This window comes from Penicillium psychrosexuale (assembly GCF_028828465.1).
Source record: "Penicillium psychrosexuale strain IBT 29551 chromosome Unknown utg000003l, whole genome shotgun sequence".
Lineage (NCBI taxonomy): Eukaryota > Fungi > Ascomycota > Eurotiomycetes > Eurotiales > Aspergillaceae > Penicillium > Penicillium psychrosexuale.
Window position 1 is genome coordinate 4,081,870 of NW_026643188.1, and position 17,361 is coordinate 4,099,230.

Below are 17,361 nucleotides of genomic sequence, written 5' to 3' on the forward strand. Positions count from 1 at the left end.
AACCCCACTACATCTTGGCTTCTTCATACAGCCAAGAGATCCGACATTGAAGCTGCCAGATCGCGAACTGCGGAATGCACAAGGTCCCCTCTGGGCCCGCTGGACGAAAATCGTCTAGCTCGAGGTGTATCGTGCAGGGTAAGCCGAGCATGATTCGCCTCGGGACAGGGCCGACAAAGCCAATGTGGGGTGCAGAAGCAGATCATTTAGCTAATTCTTCATTCAACCTTGGAAGCACATCAGATGAAGACCCGGTCAAAGCAACGTCATGAACCAACCACGTTGTATGAAGTTGAAATCGACCCTGGGGCATATTGTCACTAGTCCTAATGGGGCTATTATCTGGAGAAGTGGGTGGAGAGAGGATGACACTGTTCGGATCCTCAGTTGACAGGCGCACACAAATTTTTTTGCAGGTTTAAAGGGAGCTGGATTTGTCGGTTTTCTGAAGGTTTGTGCTTGGAGCAATTGCATTGCTGTTTGTGACTACGATCTATATCAAAATCTTTGAGGTGAAAAATTACATCATACCTTCAAATTTGGTTTTGGTTCACTCTGGATCCGGAAGAGAAACACCAAGGCCACACCAATCTATACCAGCCTTGAAAAGTCTCAATTGAGTCGCGGTAGTGGGATCGGAATGGTGTTCACACGTGGCGATATATCCGGCCACGATGATCAGACAATAGGTAAAACCAGAATACCACCAACCGAAATCCAGAATATTGACTAACAGCGACACAGATCATCAAGATCCTAGCAAAGATGTCATAATTGTGTCCTGGGATGGGCCGCGGGATCCAGGAAACCCATACAACTGGTCTCTGTGCGAGAAATGGCTTCTCACAGCCCTCGCCGTGTTCGCCACCTTCATGACCATGATCAACGGCACAATCATCACAGTAGCCCACGATCCTATGAATGAGCGTTTCAACATTTCAGATGCCCATTTCCCGCACTCATACTGGCCCGTCACATCGTGGGCCGTTGGCGGTGGCTGTTTCTCCCTGCTGGTCCTCCCGCTCATGGAGGATTTTGGTGTGCGATGGGTGTTCCTGGGCACGTACGTGACCTTCATCTGTTTTGTCGTGCCCCAAGCTGTGGCACAGAATTTTTACACGTTGGTCATAACGAGATTCTTTGCCGGAGGTTGCGTCTCCATCCTTGCCAATACCTCTGGCACGGTGATTGGGAATGTCTGGGACACAGAGCTCAATCGCAACGTCCCTGTCAGTCTTTTTATCGTTGCCTACCTGTCGGGTAGTAGCATTGGCCCCGTCATTGGGGCTGCTATCTACCAGGCTCTCACGTGGAGGTGGATTGGCTATATCCAGATCATGTGGTATGGTGCTTTCTTCCCTCTGTACTTCTTTTTGTTCAGAGAGTGTCGTGGAATTGCAATCCTAGGACAGCGAGCTAGGGCTCTGCGACGTGAAGGCCAGAACGCTTATACCCAGCATGAAATCGACACACAAGGCCAGTCGATTTTGAGTATTGTGGGCCACAGCGCGATCAGACCTCTTTTCCTCTTCTTTACCGAGTCCGTGGTGTTTGTATCGACGCTGTGGTCCGCCTTTACCGTCGGTACGTTGTACCTATTCACTCAATCTGTTGAGCAGGTGTTCGTAGCGCTGTATGGCTGGACACCTGCACAGGCCGGATACGTCCAATCAGCAGTCGTGATCGGAGAACTTCTGGGATGGGTGGTTACCTTGTTCTCAGGCAAGCTTTATTTCAACTCGGCATCCCGCAACAAGGAAATTCCCGGTACGCCTATTCCGGAGGCCCGGCTTTACCTCGCCATTGTAGGCGGTATCTTCGGCATCTCGGGTGGTATGTTCACGTACGCTTGGACCTCATACCCCAATTTTCCGTGGATCGCGCCGGCCGTTGGTCTCGCCATGGTAGGGGCCGGCAGTGTCATTGTCGTGACGGGAATTTCCGACTATGTGGTCGATGCGTATAGCAAATATGCGGGCAGCTGCATGGGTATCATTGCCACTGGGGAGAACACCCTGGCTGCGTTCCTCCCTCTAGCTACCATGAGCATGTATTCTCATCTTGGCCTCCGGTGGGCTAGTACGCTACTAGCTTTCATTGCGTTGGCTCTATCTTTCGCCCCGATATTGGTGCTGATATGGGGCAAAGAGATCCGTGCACGGAGTCCGTTCATGAAGGAAGCCATGGTGGAAAAGAGGAGGAAGAGTATCGACTCGGTCTGACGAATTTTTCTCTGTACATAAAGCGCTTTGAGAAACACATTGCACATATTAAAGATTTAAGAACTTGTTTGTTCACTGAATATTATCTCGTGTCTAAGTTTATCGTTCTCCCTTCAGGGCTGATGCCCGTGGACAAGTAAATCAAGACCATCCTACGCCCCAGGAGTTTCTCAAAGGCTTAGCCATGGGGCCTTGAGAGATGGATTTCAGTTTGCTCTAACCTAAGATCTAAATTTAAAACTATAGCCGACGTTCTCACCTGAGCCCCCTACATAAGCAAGAACTCATGGAGAGTGAATTCAAGACTGTAAATGCCAAGCGACAAGTGGATCAATTGTAAGCAAAACATCAATATAGTTTGAATCAGGGGGAATTCTCATAGAACTAATACTCCATAAACGTCGGAGATATTCCAGATTGCGGTTTAGACCAGGGATGCGCTAGCCCGAAATGAAGTTACCCCCTTAACCTCCCACTATATGTTCTTCCACGTTTGTTATTCAAGGCCGTTGAGGCGAACGATTATTGTTGCTTAGTGTTATTTCCCGAGAAGATTATCTGTTAGCCACGGACGGACCAGCTAGAAGAAAAAAAAGAAAGAAAGGGGGAAAAAAGACCACTGTACTCCGTATCGCAACCCACGATCCAACTACCAAGTTAGGAATAATAGCCGGATTATCCCGTCAGTCCTGCTTCCCTTCAAGAACGGGGCGAGACGGGCTACGAATCCGCCTTTCTTCTTCCTCGATAATAAGTCGTCGAACGACCTGTTTTCCTCATGAGGTTGCTTGCATGAGTCGAGGAATGACATCCCCACGTTTCTGTCAATTGTCGAGTTCTAGATCGTTTCAGGGCGGACGATCAAACGGTTTGATTGCCGGTGCCCTGTGCGATGGTCTGACCATGTACATATAGAGTTAGTACGGAGTATATACTGCGTTTGCACTAGCTGGGTATCTCCGCCGAGACTATCAGCTAGTTTCTCAGGGGCTGGAAAACCTTGATTGGAGTTGAAACCTCCAGCCAGAGTCTATATTGATTGCATGAGAATCGTGGATAGATAGTTCTCGATCTAGTAGCGCCCCATTGAGCTAGATACAATAGATGCTGTTTTTAGTTCTTTTTCTGTGTCTTACTTTTTGGTTTGATAGTCGATATGGCGATAGTCGATATAGAATAGTCGATAAGAGTAGTCGAATGCAACCATCTTTTTAGTTCAAGGATGAGACATCCTGACACATAGATACGTACATAATGATGATCTATGTGGAAGATAACATGATTGTATATTCCTGTTCTTCGGATACATCGGTGTGCAACCATCTCAGAGTATGAAGCTCCTTTAGGCTACTGATCTCATTGAAATTTCTGATCAGGAGACCATATGCGACGAGTGGCAGTAGTCTACCGACTCACATGCGGTGGGGTGTATCCAAAGCTTGGAATTATGTCACCCTATAGAAACCCTACGGTACCTGTTACCCATGTGGTCTAGAACTTTGCTCATCTTATTTATGACATGGCTGGCTGGGGAAAAGTGGACCAGGCACAGTACAGGTACAGGGTAAAGATATACAAATACAAATCTGTCTGGCTTGGTTTTGCAGGTAGAAAGCACTCAGGTATAATATTGCGTCTATATAATATAAATATAATATAAAGTTACTAATAGATACTACGTGCCTAGGTGGTAACCCCCACTCCCCATTAGACGAGTCCCATGCGGCGGGCTTGGTCCAAACGAGATCAGTCGGAAATACCGGATGTACAATCCAAAGCACAGTTTATACACAACTAACCCTCGGAGAAAATACCAGGAGAAAATTCGGGAAGGTTTCAATGCATGTAAGCGCCCACTACAACTCTGAAACAACAGGGCGGGTGCTTCACATCGCAGCGCCAGTTTGATGAGCCTTGGCTGTCTCCACCTATCCCGTTGGACTCACAGGGCTTTTGGTCGAAAAGGATATCTGAATATGGCAAGTGATGTGTTTATCACTTGGTCATGCAGCCTGATCACCATGTGGATTGGGCCAATCATGAATTTTGACATACAATACTATACAATATACAAATATACAGAGGGGGGTATATTCGCTTCGATAAGAACAGAGTCTTGGTTTGATATGTTCTAAGACTAATGACTATTGCACTTGGATGTATTGTGTTGATTCTAAAACCATCTTCTCTATATATCACCTGGGCATCTATGAAGTATATGGGATGTGTACCTGAACCCGAGTAAACTGGATTCCCCGTTCGACCCTGTAAATGACGAATAAATACAGTGTAAATTACCGCCAATACCAGATTAATGACATAAATAACATAAATAACACCCTTGGACCATTAACAACCATTATTAAGGCCTCCGCCCGGTATGACTAAGAATAACCCAAAATAACATTACTAGTTTATGACCGGTCAGACGTCCCTGGGCGCTTCCCCCATTCCCAGCTTCGATTATTATTAGACTTGACTGTATCTTCTTTCCCCCCCCTTCTTCTTCTTCACCAATACTCGAGCTTCTTCTTCACTTTCGTTTCTTTCTTCCGCTGCGCGCGAAAATTCCCAGAGGCTTACCGGCTGGTCCAGTTCCATTCTCTGACAATCTCTCTTTCTTTCTCTTTGTCTACGAGGCTGGTTCCTCCGTTCCCTTAGCCTTTCGTGCATTCCTTGTGTGATCTAGAACATCTCCCGATCGGATATCATCTTTACTGGGCGACGTTGATCCTCGCACTTCCGGTCCTATCCCGTTCACCCACTCAGCTGGTGAGTTTGGTCCGAGGTCTCGCAGCTATGTCTCAGCAGAGTCGCAGAGGGTTCCTTTAATTGGACTCAGATCGCCTCTTTGTTTGCGCATGGGTTATCATGCGGTCTTTTCCCCGGTGCTAATTATCTATATAGTGCGCTTTTCACAGACAAAATGTACCCTCAACCAGGTGCTCCAATTCCGATGGCACCACCTCAAAAGCCCGAAACTTTTATGCTCTCCACCGAAGCACAGCGAAGCCTACCCCATGACGCGCAAGTTGCTCTCCAGCAAGTGGATAATCGTATGTCTTTGGGTTGTCTTTATCCCCCGCATCAAAGCAATGTATTGACATGGGGCCAGTGAAATATTTTCTTCTGTCTGCTCCCGTTGACTGGCAACCGGATCAACTCATTCGACGCTTCTTGCTTCCTACGGGCGACTATGTCTCTTGTGTTTACTGGTTCGTCTCACTCTTGAGCGTGATGGTTTGGGAAGCCGACTAACCCGGTCTCAATAGGAGCGGCCTCTTCCACATCTCCGGTACCGATATTGTTCGATGTCTCGCATTTCGATTCCAAGCCTTTGGACGTCCAGTGAAGAACTCGAAAAAGTTTGAGGAGGGCATTTTCTCGGACCTGCGAAATCTCAAGGCCGGCGTAGACGCGGTGCTGGAGGATCCAAAGAGCCCATTCCTGGACTTCTTGTACAAGAACAACTGTATTCGGACCCAAAAGAAGCAAAAGGTGTTTTACTGGTACGGTGTACCGCACGACCGGCTATTCCTCGATGCACTGGAACGGGACTTGAAGCGCGAGAAAATGAACCAGGAGGCCACCACGGTCGCAGTCAGCGAACCGGCCATGTCCTTCGAATTCGACTCGTCTCAGTCTCTGTACGAGCAATTGACCAAGTCACAACAAGTGAATATGAACTCGTTCGCTGCCCACGCAAGTACGACATATGGCCAGCCCAACTCCCCCGTGCTTCGGACCGTTGACGCAATGCCTCCTCCGCAGATGGCTCCCCCAGCGATCCCTCTGATGCAAGACGACTCTGGGAATCAGATGTACAGCCACCCACAGATGCCCCTTTCGAACACTCTAGTCCAGAGTATCATTAAGCGCGAGCAGGACTATGGCCCCATCCAGTACGATCGCCACGGAATGCCCATTCCCCGCCCTCATCAGCGCCACTCTTCCATGCCGACCTTCTACGAGTACTCCCCTGCGCCATCCTTTGTATCTTCACAATATGAGGATTACAGCAATCGCGGTCTGTCCTTTGAACCAGTCACCCCGCCACAGCATTCGGTCGGACTCGGATCGGAACCAGCTTACATCGCCAACGAAGACACCGGACTTTACACAGCGATTCCAGACATTTCAAGCGGGCCCGCCTATCACCATATGATGCAGCTGCCTCCTTCGAACCTGTCTAATGCTCACTATCAGCCTGTTCCCCGGTCCTATTCGGCAAACCCGTATCCCGTCATCGAGGGATCCCCGACATACAAGCAGCGCAGACGTCGGTCATCTATCCCGCCGAACAGCGGTGCTGCGACTCCCAGTGGCGCAGCTCATGTCCAATCAACGACCCCGGGAGTCCAGTCGGTCTCGTACGCTGCTCACAGACCAAGTGATCTGCGGCGTTCAGTTTCTAGCTCAGTCGCTCCAGTCGCGGAGGGGGATGAATCCACCCAGGAACTCGCTCGCACTTACCCGAGTGCGCTGCTGCCACAAAAGGATATTTACCACGAAATGTCCCGTCATAGCACGCCGCTGCAAAGCCTGGATCAAAGCACTGCGCATCATTCAGGCTCAATGGCAAACCAATCCAATGATCTGACATCTCTCCCAAGCAGTGGTGCCATCGAGACTGCGGTTCAAAACCATAATCCTCGGTCGGAGCGTTCGGCGCCTGGTCCTACTCGGAGAGCCAGGAGTGCAACCATGATGGAGTTGGGACCGTATCCAACTAAGGCCCACTCTTGCCCTATCCCGTCATGTGGTAGAACCTTCAAGAGATTAGAGCACCTCAAAAGGTAAGCTTACTTCTATTCGCACTCATCCTGGTGGCGCAGGTTTGCACCGTGCGCCGGTGAGTTCGTTTCAATAGCCGCCGACTAACCCCTTTGTCTAGACACGTGAGAACTCATACACAAGAGCGTCCGTACCCCTGCCCTTACTGCAGCAAAGCTTTCTCGAGGTCGGATAATCTTGCGCAGTAAGTTATTATTATCTTATTTATCATACGACTTGTGCTAATATTCGGTAGACATCGTCGGATCCATGAAGCGCAGCAGGATGGTCAGATAATCTCCCAGACCGAGGAAGATCTGGAGAACGATACACATGAATTCGGTTCCCCCAGGGGAGACATGTCCCCACCGGAGCCTTCTCACACAATGATTAGCATGCCCAACATGACGTCGATGGCAGCTCCTTTGAGCATGCCGTCCGCCCTAACCGGTATGCCTTCACACATGATCGCTCCGCAACTTCTCCAACAACACATGTGAGAATACCACAGAGCACGATGTGTCTGCTGCAAAACAGTAGATGCATCACCTCATGTACTCATCACGGGGATGTGTCTCAACTTTCCTTTCTCTTTGGGGTCTAAGGCGCATACAGGCGTCCTTTTTGGGTTCGGGGTTTATTAGCGCCTCTTGTTTAATCGCACATGGTCTCATGCTGGCCTTGTACATAACGCGATATTCTTGTATAGCCCGCGTGTTATGTCTTTGCTTGTCTTTGACACAGTCTTCCTTTTCCTTTGGTTTTATTGGGTTTATTTTGGGTTCTCGAACTGTGCAATGGTTACAGGAAACGCCGTGTATTATTGGTGCCGACTGCCCTGCACGTGAATTGGGTTGCGCTGGCAGACATTCATTTCACGCCTGGCGGGCACGGGCACGAGTGAGGTTCGAATATCTCTCAATGGGAAATGGGTTGGAAAGGAAAGGATTCGGGTTTGCTTCTTCTTGGATCGTCAGGTATTGTCCATGGAGAGCGGCTGGGAACGGTAAGGTTATTTTGCACGCCTCAAATCACACTATATAGACAGAGACATTGTGTAACGACTTGAATTGGAATCAGAAAAACACTTGAAAACCTTTACAACTACCAATATTCTCTTGCTAGTATGTCCACGGTGGCAATGATGTGATTAAGGGCTGGTATGGTCTTTATGTAGTAGATCACGTGCCGCTGACGTCGATACCCTGCCGCCTCCCAGGGCTAGGAATGGAATCTAAGCAGATCGCCCGCTGACACACCGCGCTTTGATCAACAGGGCTATACCCTGTCGCCTTTTAGCCTCTCTCAGCTACGAATCTGACTGCTGGCAGTAAATGATGCGTGGCTGCCAACACCCAGCATAGCCCCATCTTTCCTTTCCGACGATATCTACTTCCCCACACTCCAACAATCCACGGTCCGCACTACCACGAACACGAGGATTGTAAATTAATGAAGGAAATCCCCGGTCTCAGCAACTACCATCGAAAAAGCATACCTCAGCTCAGTTGAGCCCCGAGGCACAGTCAGCAGCTGGAAATTACAGCAGGCCCAACCATATCCAAACACAAACCACCCAGTTTCATGAGTTAATCCCTTCAACGCATCGAAAGCCGGATTCCGTAATTTTCCCATGGAAGCCTTGAATTTCAAGCCTGCCCCTGGTTATATTGACGAAAGCTCGCCTCTCATGGTTGCTACTCGCTCTGCAGAGAGGCGTGGTGTGCGCCCTTTTGCCGGTGCCGATGAGTCGTCTAAGAATGCGCTGTACATGTTTCTTTTGACTCTTTCTATTGGTGGGTAAGTAGTTTTGTATGGGTTTGACTTGTGGCCATTTATTGATATTGGGTTTCTTTGACAGACTTCAGATTGTTTGGTCTGTCGAACTCTCTAATGGATCGGTAAGTATAAGTCGCGACTTACAGGACTCCGACTTTGCACCTTACCTCTTTCATTTCGGAAGCTGTAAGCTTGGATAAAAGAACATACTGACGGGTTACAGCCATTCCTTCTATCCCTCGGGATGAGCAAGTCGCTTCTTGCCTTTGTTTGGATAGCCAGTCCCTTGACGGGCGCACTGGTGCAACCATACATCGGTATTCGAAGCGACAACTGCAGACTCGCGTGGGGTAAGAGGAAACCATTTATGGTCATTGGAGGCGCAGCAACTATCGTTTCATTGCTAGCTCTGGCATGGGTGAAGGAGATTGTGGGAGGTGTTCTGTCTATATTCGGGGTTGAAGCATCAGGGATTAAGATTGTTATCATCATCATGGCAACTATTTTCATGTGTTGTCTTGATTTTGCCATTAACACCGGTGCGCATTCTATCTTCACATTTACGGTTACTTGGCTAATCTCCGTCCTACAGTGCAAGCTGCAGCCAGAGCATTCATTGTCGACAACTGCCCTACCCACCAGCAGGAGCTGTCCAACGCCTGGGCCAGTCGTATGGTCGGCGTTGGTAATATTCTAGGGTATATCTTTGGCTATATGGACCTGCCGAAGGTTGTCCCTTTCTTGGGAAATACCCAGTTCAAGGTCCTGTGCGTACTTGCCTCGGTCTTTCTGAGCACAACTGTTGCCATTAGTTGCATCTACATCCAAGAGCGGGATCCCCGAGAAGACGGGCCCGTGACTGACAAGCTTGGCTTGGTCTCCTTTTTCAAACAGGTCATCAAGTCCATTCGGAGCTTGCCAACACAGATTTCCCGAGTCTGTGAGGTGCAGATCGCAGCGTGGGTGGGCTGGTTCCCATTCCTGTACTACTCCACGACCTATATCGGGCAGCTGTACGTCAATCCCATTTTCGCGGATAACCCCCATCTCTCCGAGGGTGAGGTTGATAAGGCCTGGGAAGATGCTACTCGCGTCGGGACATTGGCCCTCCTTATCTATGCTATCATCTCTTTTCTTTCCAATATGTTGCTTCCTCTTTTCGTGGTCCCCTTGTATGGACCGGCGCCAGAGACTGTTTCGCAACGGGATTCTCTGGACGGTGATTTAGGCGGTGATTCGGAGACAGCCGCAAGGAGACTATCTTTTTCAAGCATCCCGACAGGCAATGCATCCGAGCCTTTGCTTGACGTTCCAGTCGGACAAGAGACCGAAGAGAAACCCACTTGGCTTTCTCGCCTGCGCATCCCAGGCTTGACTCTTCCGCGAGTCTGGCTCCTCTCCCATCTCCTCTTCGCAGCGTGCATGTTCAGCACTTTCTTCATCTACTCCCACCAAGCTGGGTCGGCATTTGTGGGCCTTGTCGGTGTCTCATGGGCTGTAGCGTTGTGGGCTCCTTTCGCTCTTATCTCGGCGGAGGTAGCTAGGATTGATCCTTCTAGACGAAACCGTCGCCGCGCAGCTCAGAATACCTATACCGAGCATACAGATGTGGCCCAGGATGAGGGTTCCGGTGAACATGACAGCGTCGGTGGCAGTGATATTGAGAATGGACACCCGAAAGATTATCGTGATAATGGGGATGTTGCACAGGCGGGTATTATTCTTGGACTGCATAATATGGCTGTTTCTCTCCCCCAGATTCTGTCTAGTCTTGTTTGCAGTGCTATCTTCAAGGCATCCCAGAAGCAAAGAGGGGAGCCGTGGGATGATAGCGTGGGCTGGGTGCTACGGTTTGGTGGATGTGCTGCGTTGGTGGCTGCATGGTTGACTAGAAGGGTTTCGGATGGATCAAGATAGACATGATATATACATTGTACAATGCATTCATTAGATTTTTGTACATGTTCCGATCATCCGATGTCGTATATATTCAGTTTTAGGCAATTACCCCAGCCTTGTGTATAACCAACATAAAGAGATTCTGCAGGGAATAGCGATCGTCGTACAAAGCATGTGGGTCCTTACATTCAGCCCTAGAGTCAATCAAATTATATCGCATAACGATGATGTGTTGCACCGAATCGGCCAACCCTTTGTTCCTGTTTATTTGGCCGAATCCCGAGAATCGGCCCACGTGTAATTTTAAATACACGATACGCAAAAAAACCTTACGCTATCGCCGTATTGTTCCAGTTTCACCACTAATTTGGGCCTAGCCAGCCCTGCCGTATTCTTATTCTGTATTGTACAACCCCGTACCTGACCTCATATCTGTCCCTCTGATGCAACTTAAACAGTCCGTGTCCTATTGCTCCGTACTGCTAACCCAATTCGACCTTGTCGCAACCTTTCGCTATCCATTCCTTTGTGGATTATGTGCGCCTGGTCCTGCCATCTTGATATCATTGTGGGAGTGAATTGCCAGTCCTTCGCTCTGGCCTTTGATACTTCCCAAGGCGTGAGCCGCGATGGCTAGCCAATTTATGAACGATGGCCTACACGCCCTGCTTCGTATGTCCCTCTGATCGATGGCTTTGACCGTTGCGCTTCGATTTCTCATTCGGACTGCGAGCTAACATGTCTATTTCTGTTGTAGGGAGGGCCTCTGAAGACTCCGACCCCGATGGTACGCGTGCCTGAACCCCCTCATCGCTCCCCTCTCGTCTTGTCGCGATACAGCGCTATTCAGCCTCGGAGATTTAACTAATATGGACTACAGATTCCCCCGAGGCAGGGTCCAAGGAGATCACGAGCTCCTGGGCATTGTTTATCATGATCCTGTTGTTGATGTTCGCCCTCTTCACGAGCTATATCCTTCAGCAGAGGAAGATCCAAGCTGTCCATGAGACGGTTCTGTCAATTTTTGCAGGTAGGCAATATCCTCGAGTGGTGCAGGCGCGATCTGAAAATATACAATATACACAGATTCATCTGCGCAAATTGGTACGGACTTGCTAACGGTCGCTAGGGATGTTCGTTGGACTACTCATCCGTTTCACAGACTCCACCCTCCAAGACAGCGTCGCCTTCGACTATCAATTCTTCTTCAACCTCCTGCTTCCTCCAATTATTCTCGCCTCTGGTTATGAGCTCCACCAGGCAAACTTCTTCCGACATATCGGCACGATTCTTACGTTCGCGTTCGCCGGTACCTTTATATCCGCAATCGTGCTCGGTCTGGTGCTATACCTATGGACACGGATCCCGCTGAGTGGGCTGAATATCTCTTTTGTCGAAGCTATTTCGGTCGGCGCAACTCTCTCCGCTACGGATCCGGTCACCATCTTAGCTATTTTCAACCTCTATAAAGTCGAGCCGAAGCTCTACACTATTATTTTTGGCGAGTCGATTCTGAACGATGCCATTGCTATCGTGCTCTTCGAGACGGCACAGATGTATCACGATACCGGCGCGGCTGGCTCTTTGACGTTCTTGAATCTATTTGAGGCCGTGGGACTCTTTTTGCTCGTGTTCTTTGGTAGCATGGTTGTTGGAATGCTGGTTGGAATCGCCACCGCGCTGGGTCTCAAATATACTCTCGTGCGGCGCTTGCCCAAGATTGAGAGCTGCTTGATCATTTTGGTTGCATACGCCAGCTACTTCTTCTCCAATGGCGTGCATCTATCCGGCATTGTCTCGCTCTTGTTTTGTGGTATCACCCTCAAGCATTACGCCTACTATAACATGTCGCGTCGCACGCAGTTGACCACCAAATACCTGTTCCAGGTCATGGCTCAACTTTCAGAGAACTTCATCTTTATTTACCTCGGCCTCGATCTCTTCGTGGAGCCTAACCTCCAGTTCAACCCCTTGTTCATCATGGTGGCAGTGTTTGGTATCTGTCTCTCCCGATACCTCGCGGTGTTCCCACTTTCCAAGGCTATCAATTGGTTCATTCGGTATCGAGCACGCCGCCGTGGCGTGGAGGTTCCCGACGAGTTGCCGTTCGCTTATCAAGCGATGCTCTTCTGGGCTGGATTGCGTGGTGCCGTCGGTGTTGCTCTAGCAGCTGGTCTATCGGGAGTCAACGCGCCCGCACTTCGTGCGACAGTACTTGTTGTCGTGGTGCTAACCGTGATCATCTTCGGCGGAACCACAGCACGCATGCTGGAGATTCTCGGCATCCGAACGGGTGTGGTCGAAGAGCTTGACTCGGACGATGAATTCGACACCGAGGTGACCCATGGCGGAACCTACTATAAGCGCTCCGGCACGAGCCTGGGATACATCCCGCGACGCACCGACTCGGTGATCCCCTTGGATGGGGTCACGGCTAATCCACGCGCTGGACTCGGGGAGCGAACACACAGCTACTCCACCGGCAACAGCCGCCGCCCAAGCCCACCCTATACCCACACAAGAATGTACTCCGCCGCGTACAGCAACAAAGATCAATCCTGGCGCGACCGCCAATCCACCGCGACGTTACTCAACGGCGCAGCTGGGCCGAGTGCTGGGGAAGGCAGCGACGACGAGTTCGGCCTGCCACCTTCAGGCGCCAGTCGCTCCAACGATCACACTCACCCTGACGAGTTCGATCTTGAAATTGAGGGCATCTCTGACGACGACCTCCCGCCGGCTGCAAACGGAGCCTCACGTCTCCGCAGATCCGCCTCCCAGCCCCCTCAGCCTTCGACCGTCTTACCCACCAGTGCCGCGGCATCGACCAGCGTCTCGCCCAGTCACCAGCCAGCGGGTATGTCCGCACGGGATGCGATGCGGGGACTGTTTTCGGGTGGTGCTTCGGGCGACCATGCGGCTTGGTTCCGCCAGCTTGACGAGGACTATATCAAACCCACGCTTTTACTAGACCAGTCGAATCATAAGGGACCTGGGCCTGGTGCGGTTTGAGATGATGATACGTTGGAAGTGACTTCCATTTTGTTTTGTTTGATGTGGGTGTATATTTAGCCTTGGGTCTGCATTGTCAATGTTCTGCTTTTCTGCATTTTGGCTTCCATCCAAAGCCTGATTGCTTGGTTGTATGAGGTTGCGTAAACGAACCCCGGTCTAAACTTATAGAAGTCAACAAGATCTTCAAGTGGGAACTACAAGTACCCTCTGTAAAAGTAACAGTCATAGCATTGGTTTTCCAAGGTTCTCCGCACTTCGATGTTACCCGTTACCCCACACTCGGGATATCTCGATTCTCACCTGTAAAGGGAAGAATCAAGATGGTCAAAACACCCGACCTGAGACAATCCAAAAAGCGTAAGACGAAGGAACAATCCCTCTGTCTCCGTCGATGGCGATTTAATAAACGTAACACCCTGCGATAAGCAAAAGCTTCGCCCTGGGTAGGTACAGCCGTGCGTTCCTATCTCTTCCAGCCTTATCGCCCACTCGGATGAGCGACAGCTATCTGCGCTGGATGGCGTAGGTCCGACATACGGCGCCATGCTTGTTTCGGGCACACTTACGCCCGTGCCTATCTTCTTGTCATCTGATCCCTATATTAGCTTCTGCGGCTTGCGCTTGTGCTGGCATGTTTTTGAACCGGGTTGCGCCGCTTTTAGAAGGGGGCTTTATAGGAGTAGATGTCAGCACGGCTTAGACTTGGTGATCTGCAAGGAGTATAGGTAAGTACAATGTTGTATGGAGTAACTACATATACCTGGGTTTGGTACTAGGCAGTCATAAGAATTGAAGTAGAACAGGGCAATGTGAGGCCCGCAGATATTGAGGGTGCTTCCTTGCATATCCTTCCTATAGGGACATACATTATGATCAGTCTACGACTTGAATATGTTGGAGTACATAGTAGTAAAGCTGCCTATCAAGGACTATTGAAAGTTCCCGATCACCTAGGCAACCTGTCAAACAACCTACAATACTCTCAGCAACGTACTGAGTTTTACTCAGCGATCAAAAGGCAGCAAGGGATGAACCCTAAGGGGGGAAACGGAACGTTTCAAGATCACATACAAGCTTGTATTTATGCTTTCGCGCTCCGCTAGTCCAGCCGCCTCTAACCTAAGTTGGCTCGAATATAGAAGTGATATGCAAAATGGTGTCATGTACCCCTCACCGTGCAGTACAGATAGATCGATCTAGTTATCTTGTAGTATTCTAGAATTGGAAGGTATTCAACGGTTATGTCTATCAAGACCGTGGTCGGATGGCAAGGATCTGCACTTAGACCTTATCGACTCTTGAGTCGGTGCTTATAGTACTCGTGTCCATCGGAATATTTTGAGGCCTACACCTCCTATTTCTTTTTTTATCCCGAAGGCTCTATTTCCATTGAATCTTAGGTGTTCCTCTTCGATCGCGTGGGCTTTTGTTTGCCTATCCACGACTTCATTTCCTCTATAACCATTCCTACCCTAGCCATGGATGATACAATGGAGAAAGTGTTGTCCCATAAGGTCAAGAGGCGTCAGTCGACAGCTACAGGTCATGACTCGATGCCCCAGGCTGGAGATACCGAGTTGCTAGGTGTGTATATTCCCCGGCTTATTGGAATTGATGTAACGATATGAGATCTTGTCACTGACGGATCAAACAGCAACACTCGGGTACAAGCAGGAATTGCGGCGCCATTATTCGACGATTGAGATCTTTGCTGTCGCCTTTAGTATTATGGGGCTTTTACCCTCCATTGCATCTTCGTTGGCGTTTTCAATGCCCGCTGGTCCTGTGGGAATGGTTTGGGTAATATACTCCTCAGGCTGAAATTGGTTCGCATTGTGACTGACATAATGGATAGGGTATGCATCTATTCTTTCAGGAGTATCGTCTGGCAATTGCTAACAGACTCCTTGGTTAGGATGGTTCGTTGCGAGTTGCTTCATCTTCCTTGTGGCCTTGGCAATGGTATGATTTACTCCTTATATAGCCCTAGAAACCACAGAACTAATAACTACCAGGCCGACATGGCATCCGCAATGCCCACCGCAGGCGGACTCTATTTCTGGACACACTACTACTCATCCGAGAAATGGAAGAACCCGCTCAGTTTCCTCGTCGGATACAGCAATACCATCGGCCTGATCGGAGGCGTATGCTCGATCGACTGTGAGTCAGGTCCAAGCCCAAATAAAAAAAGCCCATAACTAACACCTCCCCATCAGATGGTTTCGCCAACATGCTCCTCTCAGTGATCTCGCTAGCCCGCGACGGCGAATGGTCCGCGACACGACCAGTCATATACGGCACATACGCAGCAACAGTCGTCGCACACGGCTTCATCGCCATCTTCTTCGCCCGCATCATGCCGAGGATCCAATCCGCCTGTATCTTCCTCAACATCGCTCTCGTGGTGGCAACCGTCATCGCCCTGCCCATCGGCAAAGCGAAGAATAGCCCGCCTGTCAACCCGGGCACGTATGTCTTTGGGGAGGTACAGAACTTCACTACTTGGCCCGCTGGATGGGCGTTTATGCTGGCGTGGCTGTCGCCTATCTGGACTATTGGTGCGTTTGATTCCTGTGTGCATATGAGCGAGGAGGCGACACATGCTGCTCGTGCCGTGCCGCTCGGGATTATCTCTTCTGCTGGACTATGTGGTATTCTTGGGTTTGTTTCGCTGGCGGTTATTGCGGCGTCGATGGATACGGATATCGAGGGGATTTTGAACTCGAAGTATGGACAGCCTATGACTCAGGTATGTTTTCGTCTTCTTTCTTTTATGGGGTCGTATTTTCTAACCTGGGTTCTCTATAGATCTACTACGACGCCCTCGGCAAAAGCGGTGCCCTTGGCTTCATGGTCGTGGTAATGATTGTGCAATTCTTCATGGGGCTGAGCATTGTGAGTCCCAATGCTAACATACTATCTACCCCCAAATCCCAAATCCTATTAACTAACTCTACCCACCCAGGTCCTAGCCGCCTCCCGCCAAAGCTGGGCCTTCTCCCGCGACGGCGCCCTCCCCTTATCCTCCTTCTTCCGCAAAGTAAGCCAGCGCAAGTTCACACGCTACCAGCCAGTCCGCATGGTATGCGGCATAGTGCTCGCATCAATAATCATCGGCCTCCTCTGCCTAATCGACGAAGCCGCCGCCAACGCCCTCTTCTCGCTCGCCGTAGCCGGCAACGACCTCGCCTGGCTAACGCCCATCCTGGCGCGTCTGCTCTGGGGCGGCGATCGCTTCGTCCCCGGTGAGTTCTATACAGGAGCGTATCTCAGTAAGCCCATCGGGTGGGTTGCCGTCATCTACATGATGTACGTTATTGTTCTTACTATGATTCCTACTGAGGGACCGAATCCATCGCGTGAGTTTGCACTATGCTATTCCTATTCTCGGTGCTTTTGCTTTTGCTAACTGTGTGTTTGAAGCTCAAAATATGAATTATACGGTTGTTATTAATGGGAGTCTTTGGCTTGGGGCGTTGCTTTATTATTATCTTCATGCGAGGAAGACGTATAAGGGGCCTCAGACTACTGTTAGTCCGGAGGCTGAAGGGAAGGCTTTGGAGCAGGACTCTAAATAGGTGCCAAGATATAGATAGACATTGTGGCTTTTTGGTGGGACTTCGGCCCGATATGCTGGGTGAGGCTCTGTTAAGTATTCCTATAGATCAAG

At 49.8% G+C, this 17,361-nt stretch overlaps 5 protein-coding genes across 5 annotated transcripts; all 5 read left to right on the forward strand.

Moving 5' to 3' along the window:
• Nucleotides 1–640: 640 nt before the first annotated feature.
• N7518_005385 (uncharacterized protein) lies at nucleotides 641–2,222 on the forward strand (the record flags this gene model as incomplete). Its single annotated transcript, XM_057186312.1, has 2 exons — nucleotides 641–689; nucleotides 745–2,222. The coding sequence occupies 2 exons, from the start codon at nucleotides 641–643 to the stop codon at nucleotides 2,220–2,222; spliced, it is 1,527 nt and encodes a 508-aa protein (XP_057043082.1).
• Nucleotides 2,223–5,148: 2,926 nt separating this feature from the next.
• Nucleotides 5,149–7,495, forward strand: steA (sexual development transcription factor SteA; the record flags this gene model as incomplete). The annotated part of the gene is made up of 5 exons (XM_057186313.1): nucleotides 5,149–5,278; nucleotides 5,338–5,437; nucleotides 5,495–7,018; nucleotides 7,117–7,200; nucleotides 7,252–7,495. The coding sequence occupies 5 exons, from the start codon at nucleotides 5,149–5,151 to the stop codon at nucleotides 7,493–7,495; spliced, it is 2,082 nt and encodes a 693-aa protein (XP_057043083.1).
• A 1,133-nt stretch (nucleotides 7,496–8,628) lies between these two features.
• On the forward strand, nucleotides 8,629–10,691 carry N7518_005387 (putative sucrose transporter; the record flags this gene model as incomplete). Its single annotated transcript, XM_057186314.1, has 4 exons — nucleotides 8,629–8,795; nucleotides 8,857–8,896; nucleotides 8,998–9,313; nucleotides 9,367–10,691. The coding sequence occupies 4 exons, from the start codon at nucleotides 8,629–8,631 to the stop codon at nucleotides 10,689–10,691; spliced, it is 1,848 nt and encodes a 615-aa protein (XP_057043084.1).
• A 611-nt stretch (nucleotides 10,692–11,302) lies between these two features.
• Nucleotides 11,303–13,685, forward strand: N7518_005388 (bifunctional K:H/Na:H antiporter NHX1; the record flags this gene model as incomplete). Its single annotated transcript, XM_057186315.1, has 4 exons — nucleotides 11,303–11,345; nucleotides 11,431–11,460; nucleotides 11,554–11,703; nucleotides 11,803–13,685. 4 exons carry the CDS (start codon nucleotides 11,303–11,305, stop codon nucleotides 13,683–13,685), a joined length of 2,106 nt encoding a protein of 701 aa, XP_057043085.1.
• A 1,481-nt stretch (nucleotides 13,686–15,166) lies between these two features.
• Nucleotides 15,167–17,269, forward strand: N7518_005389 (putative GABA permease; the record flags this gene model as incomplete). The annotated part of the gene is made up of 9 exons (XM_057186316.1): nucleotides 15,167–15,272; nucleotides 15,343–15,488; nucleotides 15,544–15,571; nucleotides 15,604–15,650; nucleotides 15,704–15,851; nucleotides 15,908–16,440; nucleotides 16,500–16,586; nucleotides 16,657–17,050; nucleotides 17,115–17,269. 9 exons carry the CDS (start codon nucleotides 15,167–15,169, stop codon nucleotides 17,267–17,269), a joined length of 1,644 nt encoding a protein of 547 aa, XP_057043086.1.
• Nucleotides 17,270–17,361: the final 92 nt, after the last annotated feature.